A 22,357-nucleotide genomic window follows, 5' to 3' on the forward strand; every position below is an offset into this window, starting at 1 on the left:
GTTGATGATGATAGTGATGCCTTTGATTGTGGGAGTGAACCTAAACATAACCAAGTGTCTATTTTAGTTCATATGATTTGTCAAAATAATATCCACAGCCATCATGGAACATGCTTAACTAATTTTTTTAACAACGATTTATTATATTACAAAATATGAAAAAAAAGATTACTTGATAACCTACAAGTTTATATGATATATGAAGATTTATGTCTAACAGTTATATTTTCTTTACATGAATAGCATTATGAAAATTCAAGCGTCAAAGTTTTATTTGCCTTGTACTAAACCGTCTTACACAAATCCATGTTTAACAATTCTTTATACAATGCTGAAAATTTTCATTTTAGTATTGTTTCATTATTATGTCTAATTGATGATGAATCACATTACATTATATAGGTTTTGAAATCTATATTTTATAGTATGAAAACATTTATACTCTCAATCAAAGATGAAACATTTATACTCTCGAACAAAAAGGCAAGATGTGTCTAAAACCCTATAGTCTTAAACAGGCCCAATATAAACCATTCTCAAGCCCGTAAAGAAGTCGAAAGATTGAATTATTTTTTGCGTGCGTATCAATCTGGACCACAAGCCTTAGTGAGTTAGGACAAGATTTTGTTGACAACGACATGGGTAAATGTCATAGGACTCAATAAATGTAGTGCCTTACAAGTCTCCCGATGTCGCTCCTTTGACAATCCACCGTTTCCGAAACGGTGTCCTTCTCATTAAGGATACCAGCAAACTCTTCTCTCACTAGTCCTGAACCACTCAAAAGCAAAAGCAAGGGACCTCTCAAGGGTGTTTCCGTAATTGTAAAATATCTCCTAAAACGATTACGCCTAGAGAGAGAAAGAGAGAAAGAGAGAAAGAGAAAGAGAAAGAGAAAGAGAAAGAGAAAGAGAGAGAGAGTCATCAACACCGCAATTTCACGACGACGGAGAAGAAGAAGAAACTCTCATCATCATCATCTCTATGTGTCTAATGGCGTTATCAGACGCGGTTCTCGGGAATCTTGCGACGATCTATGTTGCGGTGATCATAGCGATCAAGGTCTACGGATTAATCTCCGGCCAGAGCTTCAGCGCAGGATTCGTCGTCGTCGTCTCGATTACGACGGTCGGAGTTTTGCTCGCGGTTACTCTCGCCTGGGACGTGTCTCGCAGAGCCGCCGACGCGGTTTCTCGGTACAACCGCGTTGTTGCCGGCGAGGATCTAAGCCACCGTCACAATCACGACGGTGGTGGTGGAATTTGTAAAGGAGGGATTTGCTGGCACGGCGTTGCGGTTCGGTCGCCGGCTTCTCAGGTTCGGTTTAGGCTTCCGCAACATATACCGTACGGAGCTTTCTGAGTACATAACATCCTGTGTGTATAGATGATAGACATAAGGACAATGTTTCTGTATAATAGATGATATTGGTGTGAAAGTTAAAAGAGTTTTGTTTTTTGTATTTTTCTTCTTTTTTTTTTGAACTGGAGTTTTGTTTTTTGTATTGATATGTTGTAATGTCTTATAGCGATGATTATAAATGTTCTTTGTTATTGTAATATCGATTTCTGAGCAATAAAGTTGAGAGTTTTTTTTTTCTTTTTGTATTTGAGATTTGTTCTGTGAGAAAGGAAGAAACTGGAGTGGATTGTAACTTTGTGAGTTAATAGTTATCTCTCACTCTTGTGTCTTGTTGATAATACAGATGATAGAGGTTGGAGTCTCCTGTTAATGAACACATCCTTCTTGGTTTTGTAGCTTTGTAAGTTTCTTTAGCTGATACAGGTTTTGCTTCAGGGGTAGGTACTAATGACCCTTCGACTGATTGTAGATTTTATGAGTTACATTTGGTATTTTCAATTTCGTTGGACAGTGTTTTGAGGACCAAGAACTCCATACACATGAAACTAAGTTGGTTTATTTATCCAAATACAGAGTAACTCTGCTGATTGGCAACTCTGGTTTGCATTGTTAAACTAGCAAAGTTGTTATTGCATGCACCAATCTCATATTTCTCCAATATGATAAAGATAAATTAGACAAGACCTTGATTCATAGGCAATGGGTTTTTGGTTCCGGTTTGATCAAGACACTGATTCATAGGCATTGGTAAATGTATGTATTGTTGTAAAGAAAGCCAAGCTCTCAGATTCTGTTGTTTCAGACACAACTTGGTCTGTAAGAAGAACTAGACATCATCAATGATCACATTACAAACTCGGAGTAGACAAGAACACAGAATATACAAATCTTAACACATTAAATATACTTTAAAAAGTATTTTTCAAACCATAGGAACACCCCCAAGAAAATAGTTATCACCAAATCATTACACATCTTATTGTCCATTGATCTTGAATGGTTCAGAACGCGATCAAGTTAGTAACGGACTTGGCAGGGTTTGTGAGCATGTGCACAACTTCCTCTCATCGTATGCCTTGTCGCAGCCTCGTCCCTCCACACTCCACACACATCATCGCAATCACACTAGTCAACAAGTAACTAGTCAACCTTGGGTCAATGATGGCAACAACAGTAGCTGCGTCCGACGTTTGTTGCATTAGTGTAGAGGTGGAAGAGGTTTGAAGGATACTATTATTGTCATTTGCTTGAATCGCAAGGAGGAAAAAAACTCTGTTCATATATGTCATCAGTCTATAACTTCTTTAATAAACATTGTTAGATAAAATAATGTTATAGGTTGTTCTATTGAGTTGTCAACGACATACGTATAATGGTTGTAGCAATCTAAGCATTAACATAAAGCTTATTAACGCCCATGTAATGTGATTTTTTTTTCTTTTTCTAATCGAACTTTACCACACAGGAGAATCAAAACAAAAATAGAAATATTCGCTGTACAAGATTTTTACTACTCCCTCCCTATATAAATGTATGATATTGAAGGTTTTTCACACAAACAATAAATAAATCTTTTAATTATTATATTTTGGTTTTATCGATAAAGTTTCACCAATCGTAATTTTATTTTTTAATTTATGTTTTTGTTTAATTTTGGTTTTATTGATAAAGTTTCACTGATCATAATTTTATTTTTTAATTTATATTTTAGTTTTAAAAACAAATACATTAAACATATCTTAAAACAATTTTTTTGTATACAAGATGAAAATGTAGAACATCGTACATTTCTATAGGGAGGAAGTATTTTTTTTGTACCGGTTGGATGGTTCAGAATAATGTGGTTCTATTTGACCCAAAAAAAATTTGACCAAAAAAAAAAGAATAATGTGGTTCTATAAAACAGTTCCACAATAAGCTTTGGTTTTTTCATTTTTCGTCTATTATTAGCAACTTACAATTTAATAATTGTTTCCTATGGTCTAAAAGATCGTAGGGTGTTTCTTCTGTGGGGTTAAACTTTATTGCAGGATGAAAATCAAAAAGACTAAAGTAACCCTCTTATCATTATAAATAGAGGTTCATTTTAGGCTTAATTCATCCCCCGGTACACATACATTTCTTTTAAAAAAAAAGTTTTTTTTTTTTTAAACATCATGGCTAAGTTTGCTTCCATCATCACCCTCATCTTCGCTGCTCTCATTCTCTTTGCTGCGTTTGGTAAGAATTGATGTTACTGTATACATGACAAATTAAATTATTTTATTTATATACAGATTATTTGATAATTAACGATGATATATATAATATAGAAGCACCAACAAGGGTGGAAGGGCAGAAGTTATGTAGGAAGCCGAGTGGGACATGGTCAGGACTCTGTGCAAACAGTGATGCGTGCAGGAAACAGTGCATCCGTCTCGAGAAAGCACGAGATGGTTCTTGCAAATATGAATTCCCAGCTCACAAGTGTTTCTGCTACTACCCATGTTAATCTACCAAAATATTTGGTGCTCAATGGGGCGGATTCACGTAGGATGTGAGTGTGGCACGTGCCACATACTACTCTATATATATGTCTTATGAAACCAAGTACAAAGAACATTGTGTAGCTAATATGGTCCTGAAGTTTAAAGTGTGCCACACCCACCCTAGGTTTGAATCCATGTGGTGTGTGTATTTTTTTATTTTTCTACCTAAACTATTCTTTTTACTACTGTTTTATTTACTGTTCTAAAGAGGAAAATGTAATCCTACCACAAACTTGAAAACACTTTCTAAATTTATTTTTAAAAGTTGAATAATTTCATAAACCTTAAATGTGTGATGAAAAATGACTAAACTAACTTTACTAAATCATTTATAAAATATTAAAAATAAACTCAACCACCCCTTAAATACTAAACTTTAAACAATAATATATAAATCCAAATGTTAAAGTATTTTTTTAAAATGATAGCAATCTTATTATATTTCAATCAATTTTAAATATTACCTTTTCAAAATAAAATTCATAATTTATTAAATTTTAAAATTATTTTATCAAGTTTGTTTTTCAATACTTAAAACAAAAATAAAAACTAAAAGAAATAATTTTTTGATAAAATTACTATGTGTATATAAATTTTTATGATATGATTGAAAATGAATATTTAAAATTGTAAAAAATTTATGTTATTTATTTAATTTATTAAATTATATTTAACAAAAATATAAATTTATATATTGTGCCCTACATTAAATTATTTTCTGGATCCGCCCCTGGTCCTCATAGCTAGAACTTCCACTTTGTTAAACCCCCACTTACAAAACTATTTATATATTATCATATACACTAATATAGTTATATATAAATAGGTAAATTTAAAATAAATATAGAAATTATAGAATTATAATAAAATACTAAATCAATTTAGGTTCTTATGATTAAAATATAATAGCAAAATATAAATAAATAAAACATAGTTTTGATGCCACCGAAATATGTAATTTTAAGTTTTCTTTGAAATAGAAGTTAGTAAAAATATTTTTAGGTTTTATTTAAAAATTAAATTGGTAATTGTATCTTTTTAATAGGACACCAATTTTTGTTTTTGGTTCTTGTGTGTTTATGTATATAGTTTTGGTGTTAATTTACATCTAGTTAGTCTGTATCACTCTTTCAGTAACCTTCTTGGCATGTACCATGTATATTTATGTTTGTTTTTTGTAATAATATACACTTTTATGTGCTTATTACTGTTTGATTTAGTCTACACGACCATTATTGGACATAAAGGTTGAGAATTCATTGTCTACTAATAATAAAACCAAAAACCAAAAACCATAAATAAGAAACGAAAAGTACGCTGGGGATGAAGCAAATACATATGAAGTTTCGAATACAACTGAAAACATCAGCGATTTTAATCTCAAATGGAAGCGTCGAGAATGTTTGGGACAATGGGACGAGCTTTACACACAACCTGCATTCAAAGTCGGCACTGAAATTTTAGAGGCTTTCTACATTTTACTGAGATATACCCAAAACCGGTCCTGCTAGATGTCGTTACTCGTTAGGTGCATCATCATGCTTTCTTCTTTAATGTCAACATTTTCATTTCCAACTCTCTCTTCGATTCCAAAATTGAACCAACGATCCCAAATTCAGGTTCACTAACCGTTGACATAAACCAGACCCATGACAAGCTAGTCATCAAATCCTAAACGAAATCAACCTTTGATCTCTTTGCGTGGCCCATATGTTCACCAACATCATTATGCCACATGGAACATGATAACCCATGAGGCCATGACCATGCATTATGCATGCAATCCTAAGCTCCCACATTGGGGGGGGGGGGGGGGCTGATTAAATCGATTAATTAATAATCACTAACGAGTTACGACTACGAATCCCTTGGTGACGATATCCGTGTAATAGTCATGTTGAGTTTCTTGGAGAGAAAGCAAACAATCGATCATAGTATTTCCCTTTCTTTTCCGCATGTTTTTTGTTTACAAGTCCCTGCTAAAACTTATCAAATCGATTTTTATTTTGTGTATGTAATAACAAACACGTACACTAAGGCAAATAATTAATCTACTTTGAATTTAAAACTGGGAAAAAATATGGTGAAACATTCATCACCAATGGAGTAGGAGGAGATGACATACAAGAGTTTATTATAAATGAGAGGCTGAAAATTGGTTCATCCCCAAGAGATTGAGAGAGGGACAAAAATGTGAGGTCGAGGTGTTCGATCACAAACAAGCTTTTATCTCTTGGTTAGCATTTTCTCTTAATAATTACCTTGTATGACCTAGATAATAGGAATTTGTTTCCTTTATAGGGTTAAACTTAATTGTAGGATGAAGATATAAGATTAAACTAACCATCATATCATTATAAATAAAAGTTCATTATACAACGTAAAAGAAAAATAACAAAAAAAAAACAAAAAAAAAGAAGTAAAAAACGTCATGGCTAAGTTTGCTTCCATCATCACCCTCCTCTTCGCCGCTCTTGTTTTCTTCGCTGCTTTTGGTAAGTAATTGACCTTATCATATGCATGGCAGTTAGGTTTTATTTATTTACTTTCAGATTATTTGATAATTTATATATGTATACAGAAGCACCGATGATGGTGGAAGGACAACAACCAAAGTACTGCAGGAAGCAGAGTAAGACATGGTCAGGTTTATGTACAAAGAGTGGTTCGTGCAAGAAACAGTGCATCCGCGTCGAGAAAGCAGCTCATGGTTCTTGCAATTATATCTTTCCAATTCACAAGTGTATCTGCTACTACCTTTGTTAATATATCTACCAAAAATCTTGGGTATATTTGGTGTTTGTGTGTTTATTTATATCTTTTGGTATTTATTTACATTCACTAGTTCCGTGTCACTCTTTTAGTGATCTTTATGGCATGTGCCATGTATGTTTTATGTTGGTTTTCAATAACACAAATTGTTATGTACGGCGTACTACTGTTTCATAAAGATAATAAGACGAGCTTTACACATATCGCTAGGGGCATCATGCTTCTTTCTTTCATGTCAACATGTTCCTTTCCAATCTCTCTTCCATTCTAAACATTGATCCAAGGATCTCAGAGCTAGATCACTAGCCGTTTCGCTAAACCAAATCCAGGACAACCTTGTCGTCTGATTTTAAATGAAATAAACTTTTGGTTCATACCATTTTAAAACCTTTCTGGTTTGAATTTTATAGCTCTTCCAATATAATATGGTTTCTGTGCATGGCCTATACATTCACTAAGACCATCTCCAACCACTTCTATTTCTATCTCTATATTTTCTTCTAAAATAAAAAAATTCTATTATAGAGGTGAAAATGCTCCAATGTATGTCTGTATAATAGAGTTCCTCTATTTATAGGGAAAAACATAGAGATATGCTATTTTCACCTCTAAATATAGAAGCAAAAAAATAACTTTCCTCTATATTTTCTTCTAAAATAGAAAAATTCTATTATAAAAACATATATTGGAACATTTTCACCTCTATAATAAAGATCTCTATTTTAGAGAAAATTATAGAGGTGTACATTGGACATGCTCTAATATCATTGTACCACATGGAAAATCGTGTCCTGCAACCAAGCTTCAGATGCCACATGGAGGATTGGTCAAATCGATTAGTTAATAATCACTTACGATTATGTTTTTTCTTGACATTTGTGTAACGATCAGGGCCTATACAAGGGAAATATCGGTCTGTCACCCCCATTTTTTCATAAAAAAAAGATTTACATAAAAAATGTCATTTAAATCACCAATTTTCAAATTTGATTGAAAATTCATGAATTTTTTTGTGGACCCTTTAAATCATCAACGTATCTTGATTAGACATTTTAACCTATAATATATTTTGACTAAGCTATTTTAAGATGTCGTAAAAATAGTTAATAGGTTGAGTTAATGAGGTTAATCTCTATCTCTAGTTTCCGTTAAATTCACACTACATCGTCTTTGACATTTAAAAAAAAATTGTTTAAGGGAATCGAACCTGTGACCAAAGCTATACTTGTTGCAAAGCTAAACCACTAAACCACTTACGGTTCCATTAATTTGTATAATCCTAAATAGTTATTATTATCAAATTTACAAATTGTCTTCTCTCAACCTAAATCCCTAACTGAAATCTGAATCTATAACCTCCAAATCGTTTATGAATATAAAAACTTTCAAATCGTGCCATTGGGGCGTGAGTTGCCCATGTTTTGGTAAGAGCAAAACGTAGTCGGATGGGCCTTTGCATCGTTCAGTCCACAACGAGCATCCACATTCTCCTTCAAGCTAGAAAAAATAATCAGACTTGCAATTTTTTCAAAACCAAAGTCTTGTTGTTATTGTTTTTATCGAAAATGGAAAAAATAGTAGAAGTACATCTTGTTCTTGTTCGCGTGTATAAAATAACTTTCAATTAGGGATTTAGGTTGCAAGAAGATGATTTGGAGGTTTGATAATAATAACTAGTAGGGATTATACAAGTTAACAAAATTGTAAGTGTTCTAGTGGTTTAGCTTTGCAACAAGTATAGCTTTTGGTCATTGTTTTGATTCCTTTGAGAAACAATTTTTTTAAAAAATTTAAAATATGAATTTAATGGAGACTAGAGACGGAGATTAACCAGTTAACTCAATTTGTTAACTATTTTAATGATGTCTTAAAAATAGCTTAGTCAAAATATGTTAGAAGTTTAAACGGTTAATTAGTCAAAATAAATTGATGCTTTAAATGGTCCATGAAAAAGTTCATACTTTTTTTAACCAAATTTGAAAATTAGTGATCTAAATGACTTTTCCCATATACAATCTTCAAATTTATTTTAAAGATACGTACAACTTTTTACTGAAATTTTTTATAGCCTCCAAAATTTCAAGATAATGATTAACTTGAGTTTCTTGAAGAGAGAGCAAACGATCCACCGTAGTATTATCATTTCTCTTTCCGCACGTTTCTCGCCAACAAGTCCATGCAAAAATTCATCACTTCAGTCTTCAGCGATCAACTGCTGTACGCATCTCGCATCGTCATATGGTAAATGTTCTATACATAGAGAGGGTGGATGTTCGTAGATGACGGCATAATAATCATCCCATCTAATCTATTAAAACTGAAGTACAAGTTAAAATTAACCCTAACTTCTTCCTAATATTTACCAAATTATGCCACTCAACTTAACTATAAAAATTCTCTGTGAAGCCTTCATTTATTAATGGATCTCCTAAGCCTATTAACAATATAACGATAAAAATTGTTATGGGGCATATGATTATTGAACGTGATTGTAAAATCAATCCGTATTAAATTTCTTTATATTTTGATGTAGGAAACACGATCTCTTGGACCATATGCACATACTGTTATATATTTAGGAATTTGGTTGTAAGTACCTTAGTGCATATAGACAACCGATTCTGTTTTAGTGTTTATATATTTGATTTATACGTTTTTTCTGGTTTAAGTAATCCAGTGATTTTGTATTTGGTATCAGTATCACCTTTTCTTATCTACACGAAAATTTAGAAATATAAAAATATCAATTTTATTAAAAATGAAATATGAAATAGAACTAACTTTCTTTTGAACAATTTTATTACACATTTTTCTTTATTTTTCCATTCTTCATAATTTCATCATTAATTACTTACAATAATAATATATCCACAGCTTTTTATTCCTTTTTTACCCATCATAACAATTATTAGTTTTATGACAAGTAAAACAAATAATTAGTTTATTTTTAGCCATACCCATAATAACCATGTGAAAGTAAACAAAAAAAAATTGATCAACCCGGTTCTTTTCTTTTACGTAATTAAATCTGATTGCAATGGACTATTTCACTTTAATAATATACCAAAAACTCTAAATTATACTAAATCTAAATTGTACACATGATGAAATTTACTAACTATTTCTTACGGATTATGTTATCCCACAAATTTGGTGTAATTATCTACGTACATTTAGAATATTTATAAAATATATGTTCAACCATAACACTAACCATGAATGTGAAGATCAATTTGGTGAGCAAGATTATTGGGGAGTTTTTAAAGTGGAGTTCTTAGCGGAATATAAGAACCCGTCTCTTAACTTTTAACTAAAAAAGTTAAGAACCGGTTCTTAAATAAGAGTTTTAAGAACCGGTTCTTAGTTTTTTTAGTTAAAAGTTAAGAGACGGGTTCTTATATTTCGCTAAGAACTCCACCATAAGAACCCCCAATAATCATGCTCTAAATATCTACGTACATTTGTATATTTATGCAGAACAGTAAACCCTACTTCCAATTTATATATTTAAACTAAAATCTATATATATATATATATATATATCATTATGCTTTAATAATCAAACTTCAAAAACATATTAAAATCATGTTAGATGTTTTTGTTTTGAATGTATAGTCTATTTTATCATACACATAAAAAATATTTAAATATTTTTACATTAAGATTTTTAAAATTTTAAAATCAAGTTAATATATTAATAATTATTTAATTCAAATGGGAATATTTAATTTTTAATAAAAATTAATATTAATATGTGTTGTTTCACATATATATTCATTATCTAATAATCAAATAAAAAATTAATAAGATAAATATATAATAAAACTATGGTTTATACAATAAATTGAAGAACAAGAATTTAATTATTCATTTTTAGTTTAAAAGTCATATAAACCTTTTAATATATGGTAAATATTACAAATATTAATCACTAAACACTTAAATTAAATCAACACCCGCACGGGAGTGCGGGTCAAGTTCTAGTTTTATTTTATCAAACAAGCCAAGGCTTATCTTGTAACTGATTTGATCAGAGTAAAAAAAAATATAATTAGATTTTGGAATATATTTCCTTTTTCTTACCAAAAAATTATGAATGGAAGATGAAGACAACATATCAAATTAGGTCTCAAATTTTTACTATATTAAAATATGTCCTTTGAAGCTTATTTTTGCGGATTTGTAAGCATTAAAATTATTCTCAAAGTTCAATATAGAAAAAAATGTTGATTATAATTAAATTATGAATATTTAGCAAAAAAAAAAACAAAAAAATTTGGAATACGCGATTTTTATATTATGTGTTCTTCTCTTTTCATTTAAAATTTACTATTTGATTCAAAACTTTAAATGTTGGAAAAACGATTTACACAAAAACGATAATAATATTATGGTTCGTTTGAAAGGTACAGTCAAAATAAACTACATGGATGAAAAGATGCAAATGAAGAAATGACCATAAGTTTTTCCAAGAGGACGTGATCTGCCAGTCCCATTCTTGGATTAGTCCCACTCGTAGGTGGGAAATAGAACGATGTTACACATGCATTATAGACAATCGGTTCATTTTTGGATCGATCTATAAGCGAACTGTTTTCATCAAGTCGACCCGGTTCGAATCTATCATTTGCAGTTGTAGATATATAATAATCATTGTTAGAGATCAGATAAAGACACGCTAATACACAAAACGAATGTATTCTAGTCATTTTGTGACATGTACGTTGTGTTTTAGCGTTTGACTGTTGTTCTTGTTAATGTTGAGTGCATGTGGAATGTGATTTTGTGTTTTAGTGTTATCAATTTATACCGTGTTTCAGGTTAATTATTCTCGTGTATCTAAAGGTTTCAAATCAAATTTTGGTTAAAAATCATCAAGAGGGAGAAACCTTGGCTTTTAGACCCAAACCCCATGTGGATTTTTTTCTATTTGTGGCAGCAACCAAGTTCGTAAGTAGTATCTCTACAGAACCGGTTCGGAGCATTCTTGGTTTAGTTAGAGTTAACCAATTTGTTTGTGACTTCTGAGTTTGCTACTTAATTTTATGTGCTGGGGCTCTCTTAGTAAGGCAACGAAGCAAGCTGTTGATACGTGGCTTTTATTATCAAAGTTTGTGGACAAGGCGATGAAGTTGAAAACAATTTCTCTTTCAATTACTTTTATATGTTATTTTTCTTTTAAATCTAGTTTCCTCACCAAAGTTTGGGTTTACGGGTGGGAGCTACAAAAGTTACATATTACACTATATGTGCTTGAGATTTTATGAAAAATATTACTGTACAAGAAACAAAATAATACTGATTTGAAATAATTAACACAACATATCGAAATTTGTTAGCCGGCACCCTCTAGCAAGTTTTTGCAAATCCACTATGTAACTCTCTGCATTTTGATTTTGTTTGGTGATTGTAAGATGCAATAACAAAAAAGTTTCCAGGTTCAAATTAAACATGTGGTCGTGACATATGATATCACTACCACCTGTGTAACCTAGGTTTTGGTGAAGATATATAACTTCTTGACCAAGTCAAATAAGCCGGCTGTGTGAACAGTCGTTTTAGCCACCGAGTAAAATTGCAAATGAACAGTTTAGTGAAACGAGACACGATCAGCACACTGTTTATGATTTTGTCAACATCTTATCGTCTATCATGCATGAACTACTTGCGTGTTGGCATTGTATACTAGAAGACGGTATTGGATTATTTTGTGGGGTTATACACTTAAGATGCACCAAAAGTGAATAACATACTCATCAGTTTTCTCTACTATAAATAGAGGTTGATCGTAAGCTTATTTCTTCACACTTCACACACATATATACATTGAAAACTAAAGTATTACTAGTGATCATGGCTAAGTTTGCTTCCATCATTGCCCTACTTTTTGCTGCTCTTGTCCTTTTCGCTGCTCTCGGTGAGTAATGATCTGTCTAATCACACGCATGAAAATTTTAGATTTGTATCTTTTTTTTCTTTTTCATAATAGTTTGATAATTAATCTCGTGAGATATACGTATCTACAGAAGCACCAACAATGGTGGAAGCACAGAAGTTGTGCGAGAGGCCAAGTGGGACATGGTCAGGAGTCTGTGGAAACAATAACGCATGCAAGAATCAGTGCATTAACCTTGAGAAAGCACGACATGGATCTTGCAACTATGTCTTCCCAGCTCACAAGTGTATTTGCTACTTCCCTTGTTAACTTATGCGCAAACTCTTTGGTGGTTAGTTTTGTGTAATTTACATAAAATAAGTCTGTGTCACTATCAATGAGTGATTTTATGACATGTACCTGATATGTTATGTTATAATATAAAGTTTTATGCACCGTAAAATAGCATAGACTCAATGCATGTTCTGCTAAAAATGCGTCAGTTTACGTTTAAAATGTTTATGAGTAGCTTGTTTTGTTGTAGAAAACAAAGATCTACATAATTAGGTTTTTATAAACACAATTATTGGCTTAGATGGATTTGAGATACGGATACAAGATATATAAGAGAATCTCAAATGGACAAACCTCAGCTATATTACATATGGCACAATATCTCGACCATAGTTTTCGTTTGTGAATTATGGGCCATATGTCATGCAAACTTTTGTTTTTTTATAAGTATGTGAATATCATTAAAAATGAAAGAGTTTGTACATGTACCAAAAAGAAGGCGGATTAGTCATACGTTGCCAAAAGAAAGATTAATAAACAACGAAAGAGACTAGACTAGTTGAAAGCTAAACAGAGCAAACAACCACTAACTATGAGTGCTTTAGCTACACTTGCATAAGGTTCTTGAATGACTTGAAGTTCTTCCTTGCAAGGAGAATGTTCCGGATCAGTCTGTCTATGGTTTTGAAGATGATTGGAGGAGAAGATGCAACAGAATTATGGAGCCTCAAATTTCGCTCATACCATAGATGGCATGCAAACTATTTTCACTTGTCAAACTTTAACAATGCCCTTTCTTACAAATGCTAAATGAATAAGAAGCCAACAAACTTACATCTTCTAATCTTCTAATTGCGTAGAACATTTGCAAGCAAATAATCTTATATCTTCAACGAATGCAAACCTATGATATGTGATTATTTGAAGCAAGTTTCTGAACTTTTTATTTTTTCAAGTTACTGAACTCGAAAGGAAGACAGATTCCAAATCATAGACTCATACGCATTTCTTTTAGCATATAGGAATACAGTAGAAATCATAAAATAAACTAGAAAAAGTATATACATTTTTTCAAAAAATGTTAAATTTATTCACCTCCAAAAACTTTTGTACAATGTCCTTGATCTTATTGTTTAAAATAGGAAAAAATGCGTTGAAACTGAAAGAAATCTTTCTAAGAGACAAGCTCTTAGTGTAATGAGCATTTAAATTAATTGAAAAATAAGGATTCAGTTAAGAGGCGAGTCTTAACTAAGGTATGGAAGATCCGACTCTTGTGGGACGCGTGTCGATAGGAGAGAGGAGAGGTGTTTTGAGAGAAAAGAAAAATCAATTGTGTTTCTTGTTCTTTCTCTCTTCGACGAAGGAAGGAAAGATGAGATCACATGGAGGATGAATCTCGTAGGTGGTTCTCATCGTCGATTCTTCTCATCGGTGGCTCTTGTCGTCGATTCTTCTCATCGGTGGCTCTCCTCGCCGATGCTCGCTGGCTCCCCTCGACGAATCTCGGTGGCTATTGTCGACGGATAAAATCTGTGGCTCTCCCTGACGATGAAAAGCGGCGGTTGCTGCTGATTGCAATCGAAAGGTGAACTCAATTTTTTTTTAATTTATCATATTTGCATGTCTTTGATTTTGGTCCTTCGTGTTGAGACTTTTGTTTGCGATTCCTAATTTCTTAAGCTCGATTCTAAAGGTGAACTCAATATTTTTTTTAATTTCTCTATGGTGAAGAATCGCAAACCTTTTGAAACTTTTTCATCATTCTATAGGTTGAGACTTTTGAAACTTTTGTTTGCGATTCCTAAAATTTCTTAAGCTCGATTCTAAAGGTTGAGACTTTTGTTTCAGATAGTGAGAAAGACGTTCGTTGTTAGCGAAGGGATCAAGAAGGAACCGAAGCAAGTTCCTGGAGATATTCTTTCTTTCTTCACAAGGAAGAACTTCAATGGTACCGATCGTGGAGAAACGATCACGTAAGGCTAATTCAGAAGGAACATTTTGATTTTTTCAAATGGGTTTTGCGTTTAGTTACTGACATTGTTGTTTGATGGTGAAAAAAAAAGCTTTGAAGGAACAATGGTTTCGAGGAGAGGACAAGCTGCTCTGCTCACGTTCTGTACATGTACAAGCTCCTCTGCTCATGTTCCGAGGTAAATCCAATTTTCTCTTTGATCTGTTAGATTGAGTTAAGTCTTGTAATTCTTGTTTGAATTGAAGTCGATGGTGTAATAAATGTTTAGGTTAGTGATGGTTGTGTTAGTAATAAATGGAAACTATGGTTGGAGTTTAAATATATGTCTAGTCTATGTGATGCGTTGTGATGAAAGTCGATGGTTGTTACATATATGTCAAGTCCTTATTCTCTCACTGTGATGAATTGTCTCAGCTGTGATGAATGTGTTTAGATATATGCCAAATCATCTTCCCTATATTAAACGCATTGCTCCTTATGTTCCTTATCATAAACACCTTCTCTCCGATCTTCTCTTCCATCTAAACACCTTCCTTCCTCTTGTTCTTCTCTTTCTATCGACTTTCACACATTCAGATATGGATTATCCATATACGAGTGGGTCAAATTTTGTTGATCTTCTTCAAAGTCAACAAAGTGTTTTTGGTTCATTAGAAGTTCCTATATTTGGAACTCAACAGACCCTGGATGCAGAGAGTCCTGTAGAGCGCATAGAACGCAGGAAATGGACATCCTCAGATGACATTTTGCTCATTAGCTCATGGTTAAACACGAGCAAAGATCCAGTCGTGGGTAATGAGCAAAGATCAAGTGATTTCTGAAAAAGAATAGCAGCCTACTTTGCGGCAAGCCAGAAGGTTGCAGAGTGTGAACGGAGAGAGCCGATGCACTGTAAGCAGCGGTGGCAGAAGATCAACGACGTCGTGTGCAAGTTATGTGGCTCGTATGAGGCTGCAACCAGGGAGAAGACCAACAGGCAAAATGAGACTGATGTTCTCAAAAAAGCGCATGAGATCTTCTACAACAACAATAAAAAGAAGTTCAACCTTGAGCATGTGTGGATGGAGCTGCGCAATGACCAGAAGTAGTGTGATCTTTCAAGCTCAAAACATGATGGAATCTCAAAAAGAGGAAGTTGGACGATGATGCACAATCATCAGCCTCTCACTTGTCTGAAAGCAAGACTTCTGAAGCTGATGAAGGCAACACTCGTCCCCCTGGTGTTAAGGCATCTAAGCCACGTGGTAAGAAGACAGTAGAGGGGAAGGACTGTCTGAGTTTCAGACAATGTGGTCTATTAAACAACAGAATATGGCCATGAAAGAAAGGCTGTCCAAGATGTCTCTGCTTGGCAGTCTTATTGCCAAAAGAGAGCCATTGTCTGAGTGTGAAGAAGCTCTAAAGAAGAAGCTGATAAATGACTTGTTGGCTGTTTAAGTATATGTTTGTGTCGTCTGTTTAAGTTTATGTTTGGATCGTCTGCTTGAGTTCCTTTGTTCTTGTTCTCTGTGTTTGTGTTTGTTGTTCTTGTTCAAGTAATTTTCAAAACCCTTGTTCTCTGTTTCATCAGTATTTAAGTTGAAATTTTTGTGAACCATTAGATATTTCTATTGTATAATGTAGCTCGTGTAGGTTTAATGTAGTGCTCATGGTTATTGCTCTGCTTGTATGTCCTGTTTTATCATCCATCGTGCAAAGTCATAACTTATAATGTAGTGCTTATTCTCTTGTGCAGGTGAGGACAGTAAACTTGGGTGAGAACATGAGTGGAAGACTCACGGACGAAGTCACTAGAGTTGTGGAAGACTCACAGACGAAGTCACGAGACATTGTATTGTGCTATGGCGTTTGTAATGTTGTATGGTTGTGTGTCACGAGAAATTGTAATGTTGTATGGTTGTGTCACGAAAGACATTTTGTCTTGTAATTAAAAAGACAAGAGAGACACACATTGTCTTTCACGAGAGACACTTTGCCTTGCATCACACACACTTATAAATTGTGTTGCATTCTCACCATTGTCTTTCACTAGAGACACTTTGTCACCATTCTCAACATTCTTACCATTCTCTTTCAAAAGAAATCTCTCCATTCTCCATCTACAACAATTCTTATCATCTCAAACAAGAATCTCAAACAATTTTCATCTCTTTGATAAAAAAAAAAATCTTGTCATCTCATGGCATCTTCTTCTCATAACAATTTCGAGGGATCATTTGATGAATCTTTCGACCAATATTTTGATCAATAGTTTGATCAAACATTCGAGAATCTGATCAATGATCAAGAAGATGAAAGGAAGACAAGGAAAAACAGAGTTTTCATCGAACGCAATCGTGAAGAAAGCCATATACGTTTGGCTGTTGATTGTTTCCTTGCAGGTTCTAACATTAAGTCCTAAGTCTGGTTTAGGTACCAGATTAGGCTTGGTGTTTATTTGGTTAGTGTAGGCCTGACGTTGGCCTGTATGTGTTTGAGGGATTGCTTGTGAAGGGTGGTGGATATTATAAGCTATGCGGTATCATTGGTTGGCCGATCATGTTCTTGTTTGATTGTTGGTCGACCGGTTAATGATACTTGTATAGTCTAAATGTCTAACACTACATGAGTACTGAACTCAAACGTATATATGGTTAACTAGGGATTGGTTGTTGACTTGTTTTAATGCAGGTTCCCGTTACTTGAAGCTAGATCATGGCAGGAGGCCAAGTCTAACTTAGTAACGGTTTGTTTAGCCTTAGCTTTTATTACATGCTAGGGCTAGATTGATTGTTATTTTGGGTTGTCTGGGTTAGAGTCTAGGTTGCGGGTAGAGGCCGCCAGCTCACTGAGTAATACTAGATTACTCATCCAACTTCGTTGTCCTTTTTACAGGTCGCTTTAGGTAAGGATGATCGGATAGCTTGGTGCTGGACGTTAGGACCGTCGGAGTAGATTTCATGCCTTTTGTAAACGGTATTGTGAATTGTGTTAAGTTGACTCGATTTGGCATTAGGCCGGGCCCAGTCTTGAATTATTTAATGTATGAATATTTCCTAAATCAATAAAAGTAATTGTTTTATATGCGCTTCATGAGTACTCTGATATTTGACTAGTCCGGTCTAACACAACGTTAGGTCGTAGTACGGGTTGAAAAGCCTTAGGCCTCGATCTAACGGAAAACGCTAACTCTTGGCCAGGTTGCAAAGCCTTGTGCCTTGACGCAGCGGGACGAGTTAGTGGATGAACTGGTCTAGGTCGTTGAGTAAATTTTATAACTTTGACCGGATCGTCCCTAACCCGTCACGTAGCGCTTTTGGACCATGGTGTTGGGTTGGACGGTCAGTCATGTTCTTGTTTGATTGTTGGCTGGCCGGTTGACTCATTCATCTCTAACCATGGGTGTTGGACGGTCGATCGGTCATGTTCTTGTTTGATTGTTGGCCGGTTGATTGACCATATCTCTAGGACGGTTCGGAGGTGTTACAGAGGTGGTATCAGAGCATGGTTTCGTCCATGCTTCTGGAACTCATGATTTAATCGGTTTTAAGTATTTTATCGAGTTAAAATGAGTCACAAAAGACATTAGGGAAACCAGTCATGTCCAGCGATAGGATTTGTGGTTTTAGGATTGAAATAGTGGAATCTAGAATCGCTAGGTTGCAGGTTAGAATTGCTGTTAGGTTGAATTGTTAGAATTTGTTGTGTTAGTAGATTATTTTGGTTAGTTGTTGACTAACTTGCATTTGAGGTGTTCTTTTGAGTTGCAGCGAGTAAGTGTGTTCGTTGATCGGAACTTCAAGGGGTGAAAACCTTAAAGTGGAGGGAGTTCGAGGCCAAACCCAAACCCAAACCCGAAGCAAAAGAGGAGAGACAGTTTCAGAGGGACTGGACAGTGGTATGGACTGGACAAATGGTGAGGAACAAGACTTCGTTGGGAAATGACTTCATCATTATTTGGGGAAAAGGAAGATTAAGAAGGATTTGAGGAATCTGGACAAGGATGATATCTATCGAAAGGACAAGATAGTATCATGGGAAAAGAGTGTGTTATGGCAGAGTAAAAGCAAGAGGACGATCAGTGATCATTCCAGTGAGGAGATATGAAGACGATAAGAAAGGCGAACCGACGAATAAACACATCAGATGATCAAGACCACAAGACGGAGTTATCAAAGAAGTGATCATCATCAAAACACACCGAGGAGGAGAAGGTGGTGAAGCTGAGAAATTGTACAACTAAGAATTCGAGGACGAATTTTATTAAGGGGGGGGGGGAGAATGTAATACCCCGCTCTTCGGGATAAAATGGTCGAGAGTGTAAAAGTCAGAATCTGAAGCCAAGCTATTGGGAGTCTACGTATTTGGAGGAATGTTGAGTTTTGATCACATGAAACATGACATGATTCGAAGAAAATAGAAGATTGGTCGACCATCAACTTTGTGGTCGAATCGCGGGCGATAAGGATGGATCGAGAAGTTTTGAAGTACGAGGTGATCGAAGAATTGATCGTGAGTGAACTATGAGTCGAATAAGTTGCTCTAACATAGTTAGAAGATGTCATAGGTTGATCAGACGGGCGTTTTGGAAGCATCACGTTTTTGGAAGCACGACGTTCTAGAAGCTCGACGTTTAAGAAGAACGACGTTTCTTCAGCACGAAGTTTTTTGCAAAAATTTAGCGGAATATTATTTCGAAGACATTGGAAGCAGGACGGGAATTAAGCAGGACGGGAAGTAAGCACGACGGGATAGAAGCACGACGGGAAAATTCGAAATTGGGCAAAAACCTAATTTCGGTATCATGAAATTTTTCGAGGAAGCCGAAGGCTCGGAAAATATTTTTCATCAAGGTCAGAAATATTTTGAAGTTTATGAAAATTATTCAGACCATCAGAACGGGAGCGGAAAAATATTTGGGGTTAATTGCGGATCGGAAATTTACCGGAAGGACCGAAATCAGGCCAATGGACCGAGAAGCTCGAGGTGGCTCATTGCATGGGTTCAGAACGTGGTGTCAACCATATAACAAGCTGAGTGTCTCCAGAAGCTCGAGGTGTCGCCGTGCATGGAAGCTGTACATGCAGCCTGAAATGTAGAAGCACGAGGTGGATCGACCAAGCACGAGGTGTCTCCGTGCATGCAACCGAAGCATGCTGATCGACATGTGTGTGCTGCTGTGGCGCCTTGCATGAGCTCTAGTCATGCAGCCTGACATATGGGAGGAGTGGTGGCGTCCTGCAGGTGTCCTGGACATGCAGCCAGCAATGTGGAGCACGAGGTGCCGTCGCGCATGCGTCCGGAGCCATGCAAAGCGACACACGGGCTGCCACCAACCTGAAGCTGATTGGTTGCTGTATCCTATAAATACCTCATGACCCCAGATTATTTCTTCACATCCAGACCTGTCCACCCTAAGTTAAAAACGTGAGAAAAAAGTAGAAAAATAAAGCAAGTGATTTCGAGCTATTTCGAGAGTTTTAGAGAGTTTTCTAGGTCAGTTCTCTACTGATTTCGAGTCAGCGCCTAGGGAAGGTTCTGTCCAAATGAATTCGTCCAGGCCAGTCAGTTCCTTTGATGATCAAGCGAAAGTGCTGTCCGGAGTTAGTTCAGGTCTACGGGTTCAGATTAGTCGAAGTTCTGCTCGATACTCCGCCGGGAAGTCCGAAGAACTGTCCATAAGCTAAAGGAGGATCTGTCCGAGACCAGATCAGTCTGTACAGGCCTGTCAGTTTCTACATGATCAAGCCGAGGGTCTGTCCAAGTCAAGATCAGTCCAGTCCAGTCCAGTCAAGTCATCCCTTAGGTGTTTCTTAACATAATCTCTTAACCTAATTTTAATACTAAAATATTACCTAAGAACCCACTTAGAGGTTATTGCAATAAACATGCTAAGTCTCTCTTGTTCCAAACGAAGCTATCCTATCTTTGTCAAACTAATTTCTTCTTCCACAACGAGTGAGAGAAGAGATCCGATTGTGTACCAACTTGTCGATGAATCGTATTTAGTGCCGTTGCAGGTTGCTTCATTTTGTGGATGACCCGTGAAATCCACAGATAATAATTATAATAATAAAAATAATTATATTATTTAGTTTTCTAAAATTATAATATAAATAATATATTTCAAATTAAAATTTTATATGTATTAGTAAAATTTTAATTGTTTTCTAAAGAAATTTGAATTTTTTCGAAAGAAAATTTAAAAAATAAAAAAACTTGTGAATTGGTGGAAATTTGCGGTTTGAATTCAACCAATCTGCAGCCATCCCTCATGGCTTAACTTGCATCCGTAATTCAATTTTTTTAAATCAATCGATCTGCACTCGCCCCGAGGTGGATCAAACAGGATAGGGTCCACGAATTCTTATTAAATAAAGTAGACTTTTTTCTTTCTATGGAGAAATGATGACACATGTCCCATCATTTATTTGAACGCTTCGTTTTGTAACCGGGCTGGTTTCGAATTGTATTTGGGTTTCTGATTTCGTGGGCTTCTTTGGACTGGAATTTTTGTTCCATCTTTTCGTTTTATCAATCCCATTGAAATATTAAGGTTTCTTCATCTTCTCACTTTCTCCTTTTGTATGTTAGCTGTCGATTTTCCCAACGCCGATGACCTCACCGTAACGGCTCAACCTTTTCTTTAGATCAAAGCCAATAAAAAAACGAATCACTATTCAACTTCCTCAGTTCCCCTCATATGAATCCCTAAAGCTACTCAAACAACCACTAACAAGCCTTAAGCTACAATAATAGCTATAACAAATTTCAAATCAAACGTCCCCTCTCACGCGTCTAAGAATTCTTCTGCAATAACCTAGGGCTCACAATAAGTTTTTCCTCTCGCAATGTTTCTGATGAGTTTTGTTTGGTAAGATTCATGCGCTTAAATGCTTCTTTTGGTGTGGATTTTGACCGAACCTAATTCGTTGTCTAATTTTCAGGCTTTTTTTATTAACTTTAGACTATATCTAATTTATTGTCTGGCTATACGAACCACAAGACTTTGGTGACCAATCAGCCGATCACAATTGGTCGTATCAGTTTGTTGTTCTGCTTTGTAGTCAATTACAAGAACGAGAAGAAATGTGCTCACTTTTGTGTCTGCTTACTATGCAACTAAAACTTATTGCAGATTGTCATTACTTTCTTTTGTGATGATGATATGAAGCTTTTATTTTAGTTTCGCACTCTAGCTTCTGATTTTTGAAACTTCTTTTTTTTGTGTTATTTGCTTAGTATTGTGGCTTTTGTGAAACGTAGTTAACTCAAACTAAAGGACTTCAATTTTACAGCAAAGCACCAAACCTTCACCATCTCTCGTATTTTCCCAGCGCGAGAGCTTGCACCTATGCCAGCCTTCGTTGTAAAGGTTAGTCTCTTTTCTTAATGTGAATTTACTGCTATCTAAAGTATATAATCTCTGTCTTTGTTGCCTTATTAATAAGAAGGTGCACAGGTCCCCGAAGCAGCGCAGCCTGAAGTTGTGACACCATGATCAGATGGTAAAGTTGATAACAATTGCAACAATGGACAAGCGACAACTACATCTGATGGTTCACTTGCCGG

At 35.0% G+C, this 22,357-nt stretch overlaps 4 protein-coding genes across 4 annotated transcripts; all 4 read left to right on the top strand.

Annotated features, from left to right (window-relative positions):
- The first annotated feature begins 603 nt into the window (after window positions 1-603).
- On the top strand, window positions 604-1,598 carry BNAC02G23430D. Its single transcript, XM_013821287.3, has one exon. It carries the CDS (start codon window positions 985-987, stop codon window positions 1,360-1,362), a length of 378 nt encoding a protein of 125 aa, XP_013676741.1. The 5' UTR covers window positions 604-984; the 3' UTR covers window positions 1,363-1,598.
- A 1,873-nt stretch (window positions 1,599-3,471) lies between these two features.
- LOC106379483 (defensin-like protein 1) lies at window positions 3,472-4,132 on the top strand. Its single transcript, XM_013819423.3, has 2 exons — window positions 3,472-3,582; window positions 3,675-4,132. The coding sequence occupies exons 1-2, from the start codon at window positions 3,519-3,521 to the stop codon at window positions 3,851-3,853; spliced, it is 243 nt and encodes an 80-aa protein (XP_013674877.1). The 5' UTR covers window positions 3,472-3,518; the 3' UTR covers window positions 3,854-4,132.
- Window positions 4,133-5,166: 1,034 nt separating this feature from the next.
- Window positions 5,167-6,863, top strand: LOC106378149 (defensin-like protein 3). The gene is made up of 2 exons (XM_013818326.3): window positions 5,167-6,385; window positions 6,472-6,863. Exons 1-2 carry the CDS (start codon window positions 6,322-6,324, stop codon window positions 6,654-6,656), a joined length of 249 nt encoding a protein of 82 aa, XP_013673780.1. The 5' UTR covers window positions 5,167-6,321; the 3' UTR covers window positions 6,657-6,863.
- A 5,555-nt stretch (window positions 6,864-12,418) lies between these two features.
- On the top strand, window positions 12,419-13,000 carry LOC106381381 (defensin-like protein 1). The gene is made up of 2 exons (XM_013821286.3): window positions 12,419-12,579; window positions 12,689-13,000. The coding sequence occupies exons 1-2, from the start codon at window positions 12,516-12,518 to the stop codon at window positions 12,865-12,867; spliced, it is 243 nt and encodes an 80-aa protein (XP_013676740.1). The 5' UTR covers window positions 12,419-12,515; the 3' UTR covers window positions 12,868-13,000.
- The last annotated feature ends 9,357 nt before the right edge of the window (window positions 13,001-22,357 follow it).

The sequence above is a fragment of the Brassica napus genome, chromosome C2 (genome assembly GCF_020379485.1).
Source record: "Brassica napus cultivar Da-Ae chromosome C2, Da-Ae, whole genome shotgun sequence".
Lineage (NCBI taxonomy): Eukaryota > Viridiplantae > Streptophyta > Magnoliopsida > Brassicales > Brassicaceae > Brassica > Brassica napus.